Source organism: Rhinoderma darwinii, chromosome 3 (genome assembly GCF_050947455.1).
Source record: "Rhinoderma darwinii isolate aRhiDar2 chromosome 3, aRhiDar2.hap1, whole genome shotgun sequence".
In the NCBI taxonomy this organism is placed as follows: Eukaryota; Metazoa; Chordata; class Amphibia; order Anura; family Rhinodermatidae; genus Rhinoderma; species Rhinoderma darwinii.
The window spans coordinates 145,560,805-145,580,307 of NC_134689.1; the positions used below are offsets into that span (position 1 = coordinate 145,560,805).

The 19,503-nt window shown below is 41.0% G+C and overlaps 1 protein-coding gene across 1 annotated transcript; it reads left to right on the forward strand.

Annotated features, from left to right (window-relative positions):
- Window positions 1-8,365: 8,365 nt before the first annotated feature.
- Window positions 8,366-16,525, forward strand: LOC142751125 (parapinopsin-like). The gene is made up of 4 exons (XM_075860101.1): window positions 8,366-8,787; window positions 12,020-12,348; window positions 14,288-14,533; window positions 16,321-16,525. Exons 1-4 carry the CDS (start codon window positions 8,460-8,462, stop codon window positions 16,459-16,461), a joined length of 1,044 nt encoding a protein of 347 aa, XP_075716216.1. The 5' UTR covers window positions 8,366-8,459; the 3' UTR covers window positions 16,462-16,525.
- Window positions 16,526-19,503: the final 2,978 nt, after the last annotated feature.

Genomic DNA, 19,503 nt, shown 5'->3' on the forward strand with positions numbered 1-19,503 from the left:
CGTTGGTTTGGCCCAGAGGAGGGATCTTTCTGTCATGCCCCAGTCCTTCAGGCCCTGCACCAGGAATAACACGGTTTTACTTTGTGTGTACCTTTAAGGGTATGTGCACACAGGGCGGATTAGCTGCAGGTTTTTGGCAATGGATTAGATTCCGGAGAAACTGCAGTGTGTTACAGTAGCAGCAAAGTGGGTGAGATTTAAACAAATCTCATCCAACCGCTGCAGAAAAAATCTTCTGAGAAACCGTTCATAAATTTTTAATCTGCAGCATCTCATTTTATGCTACGAAATCGTTGAGCTTTTGTTGCGGTTTTTCCCCATTTAGTTTAATGTTGCAATTTTTGCGATGGAAAAGGTGCAATTCTGCCGCAAAAATAGCAACTCAGAAAAAAACAAAACTTTTCATCCCATAAGGCAGCTGCAGCCAATCACAGGCTGTAGCGATCACATGGGCTGCAGTGTCATCACAGGAGGCTGGGCTGTACGGATACCAGAAGGACATGTTGCCATGGCAATGCCAGTGAAGGTATTGTTTTTATTTTCTTTGCTCTTCTTTCCACAATTTGCTGGTTCTAGGTTGGATACACTGTGTACATTTACGCAGTGTATCCGACCTTTGTGAACATACCCCAAAGAGGACCTGTTAGCTCTCCTGATTTGTCTATTTTAATAAATACTTATATATTTTTTTTTAAATTGTGAAGCAATTATGCTGTTCCTCTGTTATTCCTCCTTCAAATGTATGTATAAATGTTTTTATTTAATGGGGAATATAAGAATTTATTAAGACAAACCTGTCAGAAAAGGTAGGAGGTCGGCTTTAAGCTCCAGTTTGAAAACAATAATACCTCATCTATCAAGTTATTTTATCGATAGCATTTAATCTATATCAAAATTGTTTAGGAATTAATAGCTGATGAAGGCATTCTACTACAGCTACTTAATTAATTCGGAAAAAAAAAAACAGAGGAAAAACATCTATGAATGTAACAAGTATCATCATCAGAACGTGACAAATTTTTAATATCATAATAAACAACATTCTGTAGGGGTTTCATGCTCACATGTAGGCAGTTTCAAGATATCACTTGCTAATTTTCCTTTGACCATGACTACAATGGGCCGGGGGGATGTAAGTCTGAAGCAGCTTTGATTTTGATCACTTTTTTTATAAGAACAGTCCCCCAAATGATAAAAAATGATCAGACCCATCAGCTGTAATCTGTGGGGAACGCTGCAGTAAGTGTTTACTTTACTTGCAGCGCAGCCACAGGGGAAATATAACATTACACAGTTCCCACTGAAATCAATCCATGTAATGCATGAATATGTCGGGTTATCCAAAAGGGGGAGAGACACTCTATAAAGCCACTAGCAGCTTTGTCTAATAAATGAGGGCCCTGAATGGGGGACTACCTTCTTTTAACACAGAATTCCCTAATAGAAAACTCCTTTTCAAATACCTAAGGCCTCATGCACACGACCGTATTTTTTCCCACCCGTAAATACTGGCGTAAATACGGGTCCGGTGTCACACGTATTCGACCCATTTTGCACCAGTATTTACGGACCCGTGCCGTGTCACCAGTATTCCACCCGTATTTACGGGCACGTTTTCGATGCAAAATTGCACTGCACTAATCGGCAGCCCCTTCTCTCTATCAGTGCAGGATAGAGAGAAGGGGCAGCCCTTTCCGAGGTAAAAGTAAAAGAAATTCATACTTACCCGGCCGTTGTCTTGGTGACGCGTCCCTCTCTTGACATCCAGCCCGACATCCCTGGATGATGCGGCAGTCCATGTGACCGCTGCAGCATGTGATTGGCCTGTGATTGGCTGCAGCGGACACATGGGCTGAAACGTCATCCAGGGGTGTCGGGCCGGATGTCGAGAGGGACGCGTCACCAAGGCAACGGCCGGGAGACCGGACTGGAGGAAGCAGGAAGTTCTCGGTAAGTATGAACGTCTTTTTTTTTTTTTACAGATTGCTCTATATTCTGATCGGTAGTCACTGTCCAGGGTGCTGAAAGAGTTACTGCCGATCAGTTAACTCTTTCAGCACCCTGGACAGTGACTATTTACGGACGTCGCCTAGCAACGCTGCCGTAATGACGGGTGCACACTTGTAGCCACCCGTCATTACGGGAGCTCCATAGACTTCTATGGGCTGTCCGTGCCGTTATTACGGCCTGAAATAGGACATGTTCTATCTTTTTCAACGGCACGGGCACCTTCCCATAAGAAAACGGGAAGGTACCCGTGGCCAATAGAAGTCTATGAGCCCGTTATTACGGGTCGTAATTACGACCCGTAATAACGGGAGTTTTTACGGTCGTGTGCATGAGGCCTAAGTCGGACAACCAATTTGAGGACTAGAAGAATTTCTAAGCTTTTCCTTCTTTTTCACTTATATTCATTTTTATTATGAAAAATAATTGGAGGAAATTAGATTTCTCTATTGTTTTCTTTTTTTAATTTGTGATTTTATATTTACACTGATCACCATAAATAATGTTTTCATTTTCATTTTCTTGTATCAGTTTTAACAGTTAACATACAATCAAAAACAAAAAAATATGTATGTTTTTTAATATTTTGTGATGTTCATTTAAAATAGTTTATTTTTTAACATTTTTAACATATTTCATAACATCATCATATGCAGGCATACCTCTATATGTCGGAACATTACAGTATAATACAGTATAACCTGAAGGGCATTTTTATAAGAAATCCCTGGGGTGCTTTCTAAATCACCCTTACAACCTGTATGTAAACATGAACTCCAGCGATCAATCATGATGTTAAGGCTTACAGTAAACCAATTAAGCCAGAGGAACCTTTTTTCTGGCAGAGGCCATTTGGATATTTATAACATCATTTGCGGGCCATACAAAATTATGAACTTAAAAATGAGCCTGCTATATTTGGTCAAACTTTTAAATAACTCACCCCTAATGTTATGGCTGGAGCTGCTTCTCTTTGGTGAGGCGTGTGATGTTAGCCGGTATTGATGATGTTATTACTGCGTCGGTCAGTCTGGAGCGCAGACGACTCTGTACAATGGTAAGTTTTGAAAATAAGTGCTCGCAGCAGTAAGTTGTTCTGACTTACTTAAAGGGGTTTTCCCATCAGAGACATTTATGACATATCTACAGGATATGTCATAAATGTCAGATAGAATGCGGGTTCCACCACTGGGACCCGCAACTATCGCTAGAACGGCGCCCCTAAACCCCGTTATACCTCTCTGTGTTCCGGCTCATTTCCAACCATGAAGAAGAAAACAGCATAGCTCGCTGAGCTACGCTGTTTCCGCAACTCCCATGGTAGTGAATGGTAGTTACGGAAACAGCGTAGCTCTCATGCTACGCTGTTTCCGTAACAACCATTCAGTTCTATGCTGTTTCCCTTTTCATGGTCAGAATTCACCAGCATCGGCCGCAACACAGAGCAGTAGAACGGGGTTTAGGTGGCCCCGTTCTAGAGATAGGTGCGGGACCCGCATCTATCTGACATTTAAGACATATCCTGTGGCAACGTTTTGACCCATGACAAGTGGAGGGTTTTTCTCAAGTGGAGGGTCTTTCTAGAGGCTTGAGAAAGACCCTCCACTTGTCACGGGTCGAAACTTTGCCATTTTTTACTGGATGTTTGACCAAACATATTGATTGAAATTTGGGAGACGTGTGCTGCTGTTCAACCACAGACTGGGTTTGTCTGATCTTACAGCGTGTCACCGCTCCTGACATCGGGATTTGTGCTGCTTCAAATATTTTATTTTTTGGATTATAACCTGTGGATATGTCATAAATGTGTCTGATGGGAAAAGCCCCGACTTTGTGTTCTCCTCTAAAACAGGTCCTGTCGCATTTGTAACAGCTTGTAGCAAAAAAAAACATGGCGGCAGCGGCGGCCAGAGTGAGGTCGGTGCGTGCTGTGATGGGAGTGGACCAGTCCGGTCATCTGACCTCACATCACTGACGTGAGGTCAGGTGACCGGACTGGTCCACTCTCGGACCGGCACACATCGACCTTACTCACACCGTTGCCGCCATACTTGCTCCATCCGCCCTTCTCCTGCTCCTAAATGTAAAGTGAGTAGGGCCGACGGAGCCAAGAAGCTAATAACCTTGTCGCAGCATGCTCTGAGTGAGGTCGGGCCAGACCAAATGATCCTGGAGGTTCCCCACCCTGAACTAAGGGAACACCTTCAATTCTGAACATGGTAAATCAATGGTTACATATTAAATTAAAGGGGTATTACAGTTTCATCAAATAAATGTTATTTTGTGAATGGTTAAAAATTGCATAATTTTCCAATATGCGTTCTATATCAATTCCCTGTTGATTTTAAGATCTCTGCTTGCAGTTATTAGTAGGAATCTTCATTGTTCACTCCCAGTGGATAAGAATCTGTGCATGGTCATGTGATGGACACTGGTCCTGGGGTCCTGGGATCCCTACAGCTCTGATACACATACTGTAACTAGTCGCGCAATTGTGTGTCCATCACATGACCATGGAAAGAATTTTATCCATTAGAAGTAAACAATGAAGGTTCCTACTGAATGACAGCAAGCAGAGGTTTTAAACATCAATTAACACAGAATTAATACAGAAAGTATATTAATAAACAGATAACTTTTCATTATCCTAAGAATAATAATTATTTGCCGAAAATGGACAACCCCTTTTCTATACTAATTTTTTTTAGAACAAAACATTTTTGCATCATGAATTTTGTTGTAGTTAACATCACAGTTCTTAATATGTTATAGAAGTTCGGCAGAACTCTGCACATTGAATAAATTAAGAAATTACAACTATCACAAATCTGTGAAGTGTAGATTTGAAGCTATATTAAGTTTGACATCTATGTATTGTGTGTTGTTTCACTGCACCTAATAATCTGTGAGTCTATTTCACTCTGACACCATGTGGCTGTTGCACTCACTGCAGTTTTAGTACAGTCTCCTTTATTTCTGGTAGTATTTGGATTTGCTCAGTATTCTGATTCACAATTATATCATTTATGTTTCTCATGTATAATTAATTTTGTATGTAACTTGGGCCTAGTGATTGATTGATTGATTGATTGATTGATTGATTGATTGATTGATTGATTGATTGATTGATTGATTGATTGATTGAAGAAGGACGTCGGTTAGGCCACAGGACGTAGCTGAATGTTATAGGTGTTACACTTAGAAGAAGCTTTACCAGAGTGTGATATCTTGAAAATTATTCGACTTCTAATAGTAATGTGTTTAGGGGAATCCAGGATCCCAAAACACTGTTATCCTATGAGATGCATTATATATTTCACTGTTATTTTAGTACATATGTGATGGATAAGAATTAATATAAAGTATTGATATTGTTATGCAAATTAGCCCTTAAAAAAACAGCATTTATTTAAAGAGATGCTTCACTTATGACGTCTCTATAATGATAAAAATACATAATTAGATATTCTCTATAATGTTTCTTGTCAAAGCACTTTTCTAGCAGTGAGAATGATTACCAATAATAGTAATAATTATTAGAAAAGTTGTGGGGATTTCCAAAGTTCCTGCACTCATTTCCAATTAAATCCATTTAGTTGTTACAGCACATAATAAAGTTTGAATAGTCCCGTTTTTGGCCACTAGTTAACCCCTTCCCATACTTGGCTTATGTGATCACTCTTCAAGGGGTGGTTGCAGCTGTGATTGATACCCGCCACCCCACAGCAGCTGTCAGAAAAAAACTCTGATCCTGTAATGTAACCCATAGTTGCATGATCGTAGAAAAAAAAATATATAAAGTAAGAGTCCGCTGGTGGGACAAAAATAAATAAATTCAATAAATTTTAATAAAATAATCAGTTAAAAAATACACGTTAAAAAAAATAATAAATCCAAATAGAACAAAAACCTTTTTATTAAATAAAACCTAACACAATACACATTTTAGGTATCCCCCATTAATCATTACAAACCATATGTTAAATTTAAGATGCCATTTAGAATGTTATGTAAATAAAAAAACAATAATAAAAAAAAAAAACAATGGTGGGACCCTGGGATCATTGTTGTGTCTAGGTCTTGAGAGATGTCGATATAAAATTCCACTCCTCTAATTCTCCACTCTTAGCTCCTGTTCAAATCTAAGGGAAGAACTTAAAGGGTAACTAAACGTTCAACAAACTTCTGACATGTCATAGTGACTTGTCAGAAGTTTGGATTGGTGGGGGTCCGAGCACTGAGACCCCCACTAATCGCTAAAACAAAGCAGCAGAAGTTCTCATGTGATCGCTGAGCCGCTTCATTTCTGTTTGGCTTTTTCTGGAAAGCTGATGTATTGGGGTACGGGCTCATAGATTTTCTATGGGTCCCACCATTGTTTTTTTTTTATCGTTTTCTTATTTACATAACATTCTAAGTGACATCTTAAATTTAACATATGGTTTGTAATGATTAATGGGGATACCTAAAATGTGTATTGGGAAGTTTGTTGAACGTTTGGTTACCCTTTAAAGGTTACCTGTCGTTTCATTTGACTTTTCAGGATAAGCTACCATGTGTGTGTACATGAGGAGTAGAACTATTTCTCGCCATTACATGACTTTGATTTTGCAATCTTTAGCAGTTTTCCCGTTTGCATGCTATATCTGTAGTTTGCATTTCTCTCTGAGCTGGGGTGATGACTAGCAGCCATACACTACACACAGTAAGACGATGAGACTCTGACTATAACCTTATCTCTCACTCAGAAACTGCCCCAAGATCATGCAGGACATACATAGGGAAGTACTGACCTGTACTGCTGTGAATAAAGTGCTTTGGTTGTGATATAACGTTCCTATGCCTGTTGTTCTGCCATTATCTCCTGCACTTCCTGATCTCTTACCCCCCTCCCCTCTCCATAGGCTTCCATAGACATGTGTAATCTGATACATGTGAGCTGCAGTCTGACTTGAGGCAGACAGAGCTGAATTTTCAGAGTGAAAGTCAGTTTAGCAGAGAGAAAGGGAGCAAGAAAACAGCCTGATAAGAGCAGAAAGAATAATTTTTCTCTAATAAGATACATTACAGAGTTTCTTATAATCGCCTGCAGTATTCATTTATGCAAAGTTAGTTGAAATGACAGTGCCCATTTAAAGGTAAAGTTCCCTTAAAACATTTTGTTGACATCTCACTGAGACATGTCAGAAGATGTTATCAGTGACTGGTCTGTGCCCTTTGACCCCCTGCGATTGCTAGAATGAAGGGGCTGTGGCAAATTCCCAAGTCAGTCAGAAATCTCCAATTTACTGCAGTAGGACTGCATGCGCATTACATTTCCAAGTACAGTCGAAGACAAAAGGGTATAACACTCAGAGTAGTGCTGAGGTCACTTTCTCCTAAGGATCGTAGTGGTCAGAGGGCAAAGACTGTCACTGATAACATCTTCTGACATATCGCAGTGACATATAAGAAAATGTTCAAAGATGAACTTTCCTTATAATGGATATTCCACCTTTATTTTTTAGGATATCTGCAGGACTTAGGCATTATTTATTAACCCCTTCCCGACATTTGACTTATCCATACTTCATAGCCGGGTAGGGGAAGTATGGAACGGGCTCACGGAATGAACCCGCTTCATACGAGTGTTGGCTGTCCGCTTCATACAACGCGAGTGTTGGCTGTATGTTACAGCCGACACCTCACAGTAACGAGCGGGATCGCACTCGATCGCGATCCCGCTAGTTTAACCCGTTATATCAAAAATCAAGCCCTCATAGGACTATATCGATGGAAAAATGAAAAAGTTATGGCTATTGGAAGGTGGGGAGGAAAAACGAAAATGAAAATCTGAAAGATGTTTACGACGGGAAGGCGTTAAACAATTGAGATGTAAGTGATCATTGGTTTATGTTATGTCTTTTTATACTTCTAGCCAGTTCTCATCCTGCGGGGTTTGTTAAAATCTTCCATTAGAGCCTTCTCTGTCACCTATGTATCCTTGTCCAGTATACAGAATGGCAATTGATACAGTGTGCAGGTTAGATCTGTATATGAAAAATATATAGGAGTCTGAAAATGTAAAAACTATATACCATGTAGTAATAAAATAATACACATAGCTAATTTACAAAGCTAATACTTCTGCATTCTTACATAATACACATTATGTAATATATTTTGCCAGTCTAAAATGAAGAGTAATATTCTGTATTGTTATTAAATTAATCCCTCCTGAAGCGCATATATAATCTGATTACGGAAACTGCTAATGCAAGGCTCCATATAAAGAGAAGCTGATAGGGACAGATGCTACTTTAATTAAAACCTGTTTCCATTCTTTATCCTATACAAAACAATAAACCTAAAAGCAGTTTTACTGATTGAACAAGACGACTGAAAAGGAGGAAGACCTGAAGCTATAACATCCTGCCCATACAAGTTTTGGAAGAGAGAAGCTTTTGATCAATATGTATACCAATATTACTATAGCTGACCTAATGGAAAACATCACAGCGAAGCCTACCATATTCCCCAGATCTGGATATAGCATTTTGTCATTTCTAATGTTTTTAAATGCTATATTTTCCATTTTTAACAATTTGCTAGTGATTGTAGTAACGATGAAATACCCACAACTTCGCAATCCTATCAATATTTTCATACTAAACCTATCCTTTTCGGACCTGTTGATGACTCTGTGTGGTACCACCATAGTAGTTAGCACCACTTACCATGGCTATTTCTACCTGGGTGAAAAATTCTGTATTTTCCAAGGATTTGCTGTCAACTATTTTGGTAAGTTGCCACAAATGCTTGTATATTATCTGTTACATAGTAGGTATAATAAACACAATAATATTAACCCCTTAATGACCGAGCCATTTTTCATGTTTTCGTTTTTCACTCCTCCCGTTCCAAGAGCCATAGCTTTTTTATTTTTCTGTCAATCTAGCGGTGTCAGGACTTATTATTTGCAGGAGAAGTTGTGGTTTCTAATGGCACCATTTAAAGTACTATATAATGTACTGAGATACTGAAATAAAATTCTTTGCAGGCAGAAATTGGAAAAAACTGTGATTCCTACATTGTTTTTTGGGTTTTCGTTTTTACAGCTTTCACCGTGGGGTAAAAACAACAATGTAACTCTATTCTTCAGCTGAATACGATTACGGTGATACCAAATTTATATAGGTTTTTTATATTTTATTACTTTAAAAAAAAAAAAAACCTTTTTGTTAAAAAAAATTGTTTTGTTTCACCACATTCGGAGAGCCATAACTTTGTTTTATTTTTCCGTGGATTGAGCGGTGTGGGGGCTTATTTTTTTTGCGGGATGAGCTGTCGTTTTTATTGGTACCATTCTTTGGTACGTAAAACTTATGATCACTCTTTATTCCATTTTTTTTGCGAGCTAATGTGACCAAAAAACAGCAATTTGGGGGTTTTACATTTTTTATGGCGCATTAAATAATGCTGTATTGTATTAGTTCAGACTATTACGGAGGCAGCGATACCAATTTTGGAATTTGGAATTTTTTGGCCCTATTAATAACTTTCTTTCTTTTTTACACAATTTATTAGTCTCCTTAGGAGATTTCAACCAGTGATCGTTAGATCACTGGTACAATATACTGCAATACTAATGTATTGCAGTATACCGTGATTTTCACAGGCTTCTGTTAAGCCGTGCCAGAGACACGGCTTAATAGAGGCAGACAAATTGCAGCCCTGGGGGCCTTCATTAGGCCCCTGGGCTGCAATGACAACCATTGGCACCCCACCGATCGCGGTGTGGTGGCGCCAATGAGATGCCGGAGGGGGCTGCCCCTCTCTCTATAACGCCTCAGATGCTGCGGTCGCGATTGACCGGAGCACTTGAGGGATTAAACGGCCAAGAACAGCACGATCGCTGTTCCCGGCCATTAGTCTGGGCTGTCAGCTGGAAAACACAGCTGACACCCGCAAGGTATGGAGGACGCTCAGCCCGTGAGCGCCCCCCATACTTCCCTTTGACACTTATCACATACATATGCATGATAATTAGTCAAGGGGTTAAATAATAGAATTAATGTTGAATGGGAAAACAACACCATCACTAGTGATTAGGGTCATTAATTTGTTTACTTGGTTTGCTTATTTTAGGTTTACTATTATCTACTGGTAACACAAGGTCATATGTACTTTGTGTATAAAGGGGGTTTTAAACTGGCCGATTATCGGGCAGACGAGCGTTCATAGAACACTCATTGCCCATAATTGCCCTGTGTAAACAGGGGAACGATCAGTAGATAAACTAGAAAATGCTCGTTCATCTGCTGATCGTATCGTTTTTAAAAAGTAAAATATTATCGTTATTGGCAGCACATCTCCCTGTGTAAACCGGGAGACGCGCTGCTGACATGATAATAATGTATGGGGACGAGCGATCGTTGTAACGACCGCTCGTCCCCATCCATAGCTCCGTGTGACAGGAGCGAACGAGCGCCGATCAACGATGTCTCGTTGATCAGCACTCGCTGCATCGGCCGATTATTGGCCGGTGTAAAAGAGCCTTAACTTTTTTCAAATTCTCTGTTTGCTGTCAGTGAATAAGAACATTTTTTTTTATCCAGAGGCTCAAAACCAGTACAGACTTAAAACTTCTCACTTGTGAGGGGTAGATACAAGTTTATCCAGTCTAAACAATACTCTGTGAGCTAAATAAATCAACAGTGTTGATCTATCTCCTGTCCTGGTGGTTTGTTACAATGAATCAGCGTCGGTAAGTGTATCTGTATGGAGTGCAGGCTTTTTAGCTCACAGAGACTTGTCTAGACTTAATACAATAGTACTTATTCACTAGCTTTGAGCAGGGTTTTTTTTTGACAGGTTTTCAGTTTATAGACAAGTTTTTATTCATTGACATCTCAGAGTTTTCATTCACTGAAAGCACAGATTTTGTCTTGTAACAAGCTCTGCACCCTGTGTACACTACCCATCATATGACCCGGACAGATTTTTATCTACAGGAATTAAGGCTTGGGCTACACTGCGACATTGGCTGCAACACAGGTCGAGCTTCCAAAGATTGCTGTGTCGCACTGCATACACCACAGTAATGTAAGTAAATGTGGCCATGTTGAGACGTGCAAGTTGATCACCAGTGATCACTTATATCTTGTAACGGCCGCGGTCAGGGACCGCCTCCTCCCCTTACCTGCTGACGGCCGCGACCACAGACCCCTCTCATCCTGCCATCTCCCTCCCCGGAGACTGTGTCGCACAGCATACATCACAGTAATGTAAGTAAATGTGGCCATGTCGCGACCTGCAAGTTGCTGCGACTTGACAGTCTCAAGATATCCAAAAGGTTTGAGGGTCACAGTGCGACCACATTCACTTACATTACTGCAATTGTACACAGAGCAATATAATGATCTTTAGACTTTAGATCTTGTGTCGTGGCCAAAGTCGTCGTGTCGTCATAGCCTTAACAACAAAGTTCCTAATGGATGACATTTTTTACTTTTTTCTCATAAGTACAACACTTTGGCTCAGCGTGCCAGTTCTAGTTCTAACAAATTTGGTTGTATAGCTATCAACATACAAAACAGTACAGATTCACTAGAAAGACAATTTAGGAAATAAATATCTAACTGTGAAATATAAATGATAAAGGCATGCATAATAATATCTACATACACGGCTGATAAGCTACTGTACATATATCTTACCATCTTATACAAACTTTCTTGTGCCATTGTAAACTATTCGTGACGGTAACAGCCTTGTATCTGTTCAAATTAATGATTATAACATTTAGTCCTGTTAATGCGCCCTCTAGTGGCGACTAATTTTCCAGTTTATAACTTTGTTAATTGGCAGTCAAAAGAGTCAAAATAATGCAAAACTGAACTTTTTCTGTGTTTTCGAAATAAATTGTGCATTATATATGTTTTCTACAAGCTGCTTTTATGAAAATTCTGGCAAATTGTTAACTATTTTCTTATCATAAACTTTTGCTTTTAACAATCACATTATGTTACAGGAATTGTGTCCCTCTGGTCGTTGACGATGCTAGCATATGAGAGGTACAATGTGGTCTGCGAGCCAGTAGGGGCACTGGAACTCAGCACTCAGAGGGGTTACCAAGGCCTGGCATCCATCTGGCTGTTCTGTCTTGTTTGGGCCATAGCACCACTATTTGGCTGGAGTTCATATGGACTTGAAGGTGTTCAGACCTCTTGCTCAATTGGCTGGGAAGAGAGGTCCTGGAGTAACTACAGTTACCTGATTACCTACTTTCTGACATGCTTCATTATTCCTGTAGCAATAATTGGATTTTCATATGGAAGCATACTGCACTCATTGCATAAGGTATTATTATCATACACGGCAACACTGTTTCCCTATTCATAGATATAACATTTTTGCTAAAGAAAATCATATAACACCGGGGCTGCAGTTTATCGTATTTATTTTGTTTTTGCAGGATAATTAAAAAATAAACTTCTGTTCACACTACCGTCATGGCTTCTGTACTTAATGGAGCCATGACAGGTATGAAGGATCAATTTTATAAATTGATCCCAGGTAATCCTGTTTGATCCCGTTGACTTATGGGATCAGTTCGTTTTCCATCATGTTTCTCATGGCAAGAATATTGACTGCAGAAGTTTTACACACCGCAAGTCAAGTTCCGCACTTATTTTCTTCATATTTTTTCCGTACCGTGTGGATGAGATTTTTTTTGAAATCTCATTAAATTCGCTGCGATTCTAATACGCGGCAGATTTTCCGCAATTAAACCATTGAGGAAAATCTACATCTAATACGCCCCGTGTGAACAAACCCTTACACAACGGACAAACGTTGTGTGAAAAACCATGCATGTGTGAATAGCCCTATTGATTTGCTTGGGTCCGTGTGCTGTCCATTATTTCAACGGACAGCACACAGATGCAAAACACGTTCACCTGAATGAGCCCTTAAAGAGAAAGGGAAAGATTGCTGTCCACCATGTAAAGGGGTTGTGTGATTACAGAAAACTAAGCCAGCCAGCCTTTACATTCACTTCACGGATACACAGGGAGGGGGTAGGTAGCTCCCTGACATTGAAGCCTGTGACGACACGTCACAGTTAGGGCCTGTTCACATCACCGTTCATTCCCGTTCCGGGGTTCCGTCGAAGGGTTCCGTCGGGTGAACCCCGCAACGGAAAGTGAAACTGACAGCACAGCTTCCGTTTCAGTCACCATTGATCTCAATGGTGATGGAAACATCGCTAATGCTTTCCGTTCGTTACCATTCCGTCTGGTTTCCGGTTTTCCGACGGAATCAATAACGCAGTCGACTACGCTATTGATTCCGTCGGAAAACCAGAAACTAGACGGAATGGTGACGAACGGAAAGCATTAGCGATGTTTCCGTCACCATTGAGATCAATGGTGACTGAAACGGAAGCTGTGCTGTCAGTTTCACTTTCCGTTGCGGGGTTCACCCGACGGAACCCTTCGACGGAACCCCGGAACGGGAATGAATGGTGATGTGAACAGGCCCTTACAGCAGAATCTCCACTTCCAGGACCAGGCTGACGGGGTCTGAAATCCAGTTAACAATGCTGTTTTAAAAATCAAAGTATTTTAGTACGTTTTCTTATTTTACATTTGCAAAACGACAAACAGCGTTTTCTGTAGTTAGACAACCCCTATAAGGCCCTGTTCACACAGAGTTTTTTGCAGGAGGAAAATTCTGCCTCAAAATTCTGAGAAAACCGCCCCCGCCTCCCATTGAAATCAATGGGAGGCATGTTCAGCCGGTTTTTGACGAGTTTTGCGGAGCGGTTTCCGCTCCAAAAAGCTCATCAAAATACTCTGTGTGAACAGGGCCTAACTGAAACACGCTCGTGCATGAGCTGAATGTTTATTTTCTGCAGCAGCTGGGGCACCGTACAGTATTCTATGCACTGCAGCTGCTGAGGAACCTCTTATAGAAAAAGGTAGCACTGCATGTCAATTCATCAGTGCTTGACCTAGGAGAAGGAACCCCCAAAATAGATCTGTGACAGGCCTTTTCTCCAGGAAGAGATAAGCAGCGCCTATGTAGCACTACTCATCTCTGTATAATTGTCAGATTCTGACACCAGAATGTAATGTTTATACAAATATTATTTACATGTCAGCGGAAAGTTTCCATTAATGTGTAATTGCTATGTTAATGGAAGCAGATTTAGATTTAATGTGAATATATAAATCTGAGCATTAAGACATAGCAAATCTATATAACCATCCTTTCTATTGTGTTTATTTTCCCTTAGCTGAACAGGAAAATAGAAGATCAAGGAGGAAAGACAAACCCAGAGGAAGAGCTGAGAGTAGTAGTGATGGTGCTTTTCATGGTGATGGCATTCTTTGTATGTTGGTTGCCATATACCGTGTTTGCTCTTATTGTGATCATTAAACCAACCCTCTACATTCCTCCTCTTGCTGCTACTCTTCCAGCATATTTCGCTAAGACAAGTCCTGTCTACAATCCAATCATCTACATCTTTCTAAACAGACAGGTAAGGATGTAATAATATGTTTACATAGCGCTTGTCATAATATAGGATTAAGGCCCCATGCACACGACCGTATTTTCATCTATCACGAAATACTGTCCGTGAATACTGATCTGTAGGCATCCATATTTCATCCGTATATACGGATCCATAAAAAAAGAGGGAGGATGCAAATGATGTCATCAGCATATTGCATAGCAGCGCTTCCGTAAATACAGACTGTATACAGATGCACTTCCATAGCCATCCTTATTTACGGAAGCTCTCATAGGTGTCACGGTTGGTGGGTATGTGGACCCACTAGGCCGCACCGCCGTAGCGGGGAGGCAGCTGGCCAAACAACAGAGCACCCTAGAAATACAAAGTCCCGCACTAGGGTACCTGGGTAGTCCAGACAGTGGCCGCAACTCTGGCACGGATGGAGGTGGGTGCAGCAGGCAACGCCAGACGTGGCGATGACAGCAGGTGCCACAGGTTGCGCCAGACATGGTGAATCCCTCCGGACGTGGAAGATGATACTGGACGTGGCAGTGACACAGGACGTGGCAGATAACACAGGACGTGACAAACGACAGCAAGTGCAATAGACACGACTCCAACACTAGTAGGCACAGGAATAAGAACACAGCACGGGATACAGGAACAGGTAACAGGGCACGGGTAACAACTGGAACGGGAAACACTAAGGGACCATTTGCAAGACAGACTTGGGATAAACTAACAACGCTCAGGCAAGGATGAGAAGGGCAGGGGCCCTCTTATAGTCCAGGAAATCATGTGAGTTGATGATGATTGTTTTCATGTGCGCACGCTGGCCCTTTAAGAGCGGGCACGAGCGTGCGCGCTCACCCTACGGGACACAGTAAACTGGAGCGGAAGTGAGAACTGGTGTCTCCTAGGAAGGAGACGGGGACCAGCGCTCACGGATCCATGGCTGCAGGCGGTGGGAGGCGAGTAAACCCGACGGCCCGCGGCCATGGATGCTACAATAGACTTCCATGGGAGAGTCCTTGCCGTAATTACGGACAAGAATAGGACAAGTTCTATAATTTTTTCAGCACAGACACCCATCAGTAAAAATACTGAAAGGTGTCTGTGTCCAATAGAAATGAATTGGTCCATAATTACTGATGAAAAATATGGTCGTGTGCATGGGGCCTTACAATGTCTTAGAACTATAATTCAAAATGTGAACACATTGGGTGAGATTTATAAAAATGTATACAAAGAAATAGTGAAGCAGTTGTCTATAGCAACCAATAAGATTCCAGCTCTCGTTTTTCAGAGACTCTTAAAATGAAAGAAGAAATCTAATTGGTTGCTTTGGGAAACTGCTCCCTTTTGTCTTTGTACCAGTCTTGATAAAGTTCCCTTATAATAAACATGACAAAGTTGCATTTAGGGTCTGTTCACTCATGACAAATTTGTCGCAGAATTTTTGTCTACTGTACCTTAGATCTGAATGAGGATTGTAAAAATTCACGCACATATGCAGAAATTAGCAGACTGCAGACTGTTTTGCAACGGTTTCAAGCTTGGACTCCATTGGCCAAATACAGTCCAAAGTTTGTTGTAACCGTCAGTCTGTAAATATTGCATATAAGCTCCAAACTCTTTTCCCATGGCTAAGCTCATCTCTGTACTTGCAGCAGGAACAACCCAACTAGTTAGAGAATATTCTAACACTCCAATTAAAAAAAGTCATGCAAAACAATTTCCACAAAAACTAAATAGTATTAATGTTTATATTAAATTTAAAATACTACCTATAACTTGACCTTTCTTTTCAGTTCCGCAGTTGTGCTGTTGAGTTGTTGACTTGTGGTCACATTGACCTCTCTGCACCAGTAGAGGAAACCATATCTATGGCTGGACCAGTGGAAAGCCGAACCGCTGCAAAACCCAATCAAGTTGCACCAGACCCAGAATGATAGAGAATACAGAATGATGAACTTTAACAATATTATTCCATGTCTGTATTATAAAGTAAAATGACAGAAGAAAACTGTATTGTTTAGTGTAAATGGTCCACAGTAGAACTGATACAATTGGCACTGATTGATATTAGATTTGCTGAACAGTTGATAAAGCAGTTATTGTGTAAGTAAGTAATTGTGTAAGTAATCGTGGCAAATTGCAGCGTTCTTTGCAAAATCGCTTGCCATTTTAGCGCAATTTCATGATAATTGCGGCAGAAAACACACCAAAGACACAGCGTGAAAACCCAGCCCTAGCAAAAGAAACTGCATAATATTATGATAATCTGGATGATAAATAATATCACACAAACAAAGTAGAAATGATCACCATATTTATTACATTCAAGGTTAAAAACATAAACTGACCATGACCACTCCTATTAATTTCTATGGGACTCAGACTAGTACATAGAATCTGTCTTCATCAGTTCTGTTATGATCAGTTTATTAACCCCTTCCCGCCCAATCACGTACAGTTACGTGATTAAAACTGGTGTCTTACCGCCTTTTCACGTAACTGTACGTGATGGAGATGAAGCTGGCTCAGGAGCTGATCCAGCGACATCACCGCTGGGTGACAGCTGTATGTTACAGCTGTCACCCTGAGGTATCGGCCAGGACTGGAGCGAGCATCCGATCCAGCCGATTAACCCCTCACATGCTGCGTTCAATAGAGATCGCAGCATGTGAGGAGTTTATAGCCACCGGCACCCCAGCAACGTGATCGCTGGGATGCCGGTGGCTGCAAAGGCGACCGGAGGGCTAATACTTACCTCCCGGTAACGGAATCCTCCTATGCCCCGTCGTCGGCGGGGCCCAAGAGGCTTCCGGTACCATCGGCAAAATGGCGCCGGCTCAGCTTCCGGCTCAGCAGCTGAGCCGTCGTCATCAGCAGTGGGTGTCCGCTGTATGTTACAGCGGACACCCCGATCTATCGCCAGGAACCAGAGCTAGCTCCGCTTCCTGGCATTAACCCCTTCGATGCAGCAATCCATTGTGAACGCTGCATCCTAGAGGTTTATAGCAAATCGGCAGCCTTGCCACGCGATGGCAAGGCTGGCGACTGCTACCATGGCAACAGGAGCCCTAACAATGGACTCCTGTCTGCCATTACGTAAGCTGATTAGGCCCCGCCCAGAGGCGGAGCCTGATCGGCTTGCTGTCAGTGAACAACTGACAGTTCTAATACATTGCACTACATAGGTAGTGCAATGTATTAGAACATCAAACAAACAGTTGGACATTCAAGTCTTCTACTGGGACTAAAGAAAAGTGTAAAAAAAAAAGTGTAAAAAAAGTAAAAATAAAAGTTGTAAAACATACAATAAAAGTTTCAAGTAATAAAATAAAACACAATCGCCCTTTTTCCCTTATCAAGTCATTTATTATTGAAAAAAATCATAAAGCCATACATATTTGGTATCACTGCGACCGTAACGACCTGAACTATAAAAATATTATGTTATTTTTTCCAGCGCAGTGAACGACGTAAAAAAAAACCTCAAAAACACTGCCATAATTACTGTTTTTTTGGTCACTGTCTTCCAAAAATTGAAATAAAAAGTGATCAAAAAGTCGCATGTATCCAAAAATGGTACCTATAAAATCTATATGTAGAGGAATGATCGAGGCACTCACCGAAACTGGCAAAAAATTCGTTCTTTATTACAAAAGAGGATCTAGGTCAGGATGTGGAAATGCCTACGGCCGTTTCACGTGCTGGTACACGTGTACCAGCACGTGAAACGGCCGTAGGCATTTCCACATCCTGACCTAGATCCTCTTTTGTAATAAAGAACAAATTTTTTGCCAGTTTCGGTGAGTGCCTCGATCATTCCTCTACATATATATCCAGCTTTTTGTGCTATTCTTTCGAAGAGCAACTCCGTGGCAATTTACCTGCAATTATCCAACAGTAAGCAAGCCATATTTCAACTCCTATTCCGACTGTGCGGTTTTGGTAGTGCCAGCCTCTTTCCTTCTTCCCATTGAGCCTATAAAATCTATACCTCGTCTCGCAAAAAACAAACCCTCACACCGCTCCATCGACGAAAAAATGTAAGTTATGGCTCTCACAACATGGTGACAGAAAAAATACATTCTCTTTCCAAAAGTAATTTTATTGTGCAAAAAGTTATAAAAAAATTCTATAAATTAGGTATCGCCGGAATCGTACTGACCCGCAGAATAAAGGTAACATGTAGTTTATAATGCGTGGTGAACGCTGTACATTAAAAACTAAAAAACTATGGCAGAATTGCTGTTTTTTTGTCACCTTGCCTCCCAAAAAAGGATAACAAGTGATCAAAAAGTACCCCAATATGGTACCAATAAAAGCTACAGCTCGTCCCGTAAAAAAAGAGCTCTCATACCAGTACGTCTATGAAAAAATAAAATTAGTCAAGGCACCAATAAGCCAGGAAATAAAAATATGCAGTTGTGCCGGCCCGAGGGGAACGTTTCTTCTGTTTCAAAAGGCGATGTATCAAGGCACTAAAATTAGGGAACCAGGAAGGGGAGGGCGCCCGTATTATACCAGGACAACACTTCCCAGCAAAATTCCCCAAACTGCAAAGGCGCGGAGTGTGGACCAAAAGGGGGATAAGTAAGGACATTTATCAGTGCGACACCGGCCTGTGCAGAAAGGATCGATCACAGCGTAATACACATCTATGTATTTTTTTTATTTTTTTTTACCCCATTATTATACCTCCTGACTATGCCCCTGATGTACTCTGCCCAGCTCACATATGCCCCACATTATAAACGGAAACAACAGTGATACTCCAAACAAAACTATTACCAAGCAAATTCCACGCTCCAAAACCCAAATGGCGCTCCCACCCATCTGAGCCCTACAGCATGCCCAAGCAGCTGTTTACGTCCACATATATGGCATATCTAGGGAAAAATTTTAATTTGTACCTTACGCAGCGCAATCATTTATGGAAAAGACACGTGGGGTGAAAATGCTCACTACACCCCTTAATAAAT

What these genes read in the sequence shown, in the direction of transcription:
- LOC142751125 (XM_075860101.1), top strand. Translation starts at nt 8,460, where the DNA reads ATGTATACCAATATTACTATAGCTGACCTAATGGAAAACATCACAGCG. An exon ending in TACTGCACTCATTGCATAAG is followed by an intron (nt 12,349 to 14,287) that starts GTATTATTATCA and finishes ATTTTCCCTTAG; the next exon opens with CTGAACAGGAAAATAGAAGA. An exon ending in ACATCTTTCTAAACAGACAG is followed by an intron (nt 14,534 to 16,320) that starts GTAAGGATGTAA and finishes CTTTCTTTTCAG; the next exon opens with TTCCGCAGTTGTGCTGTTGA.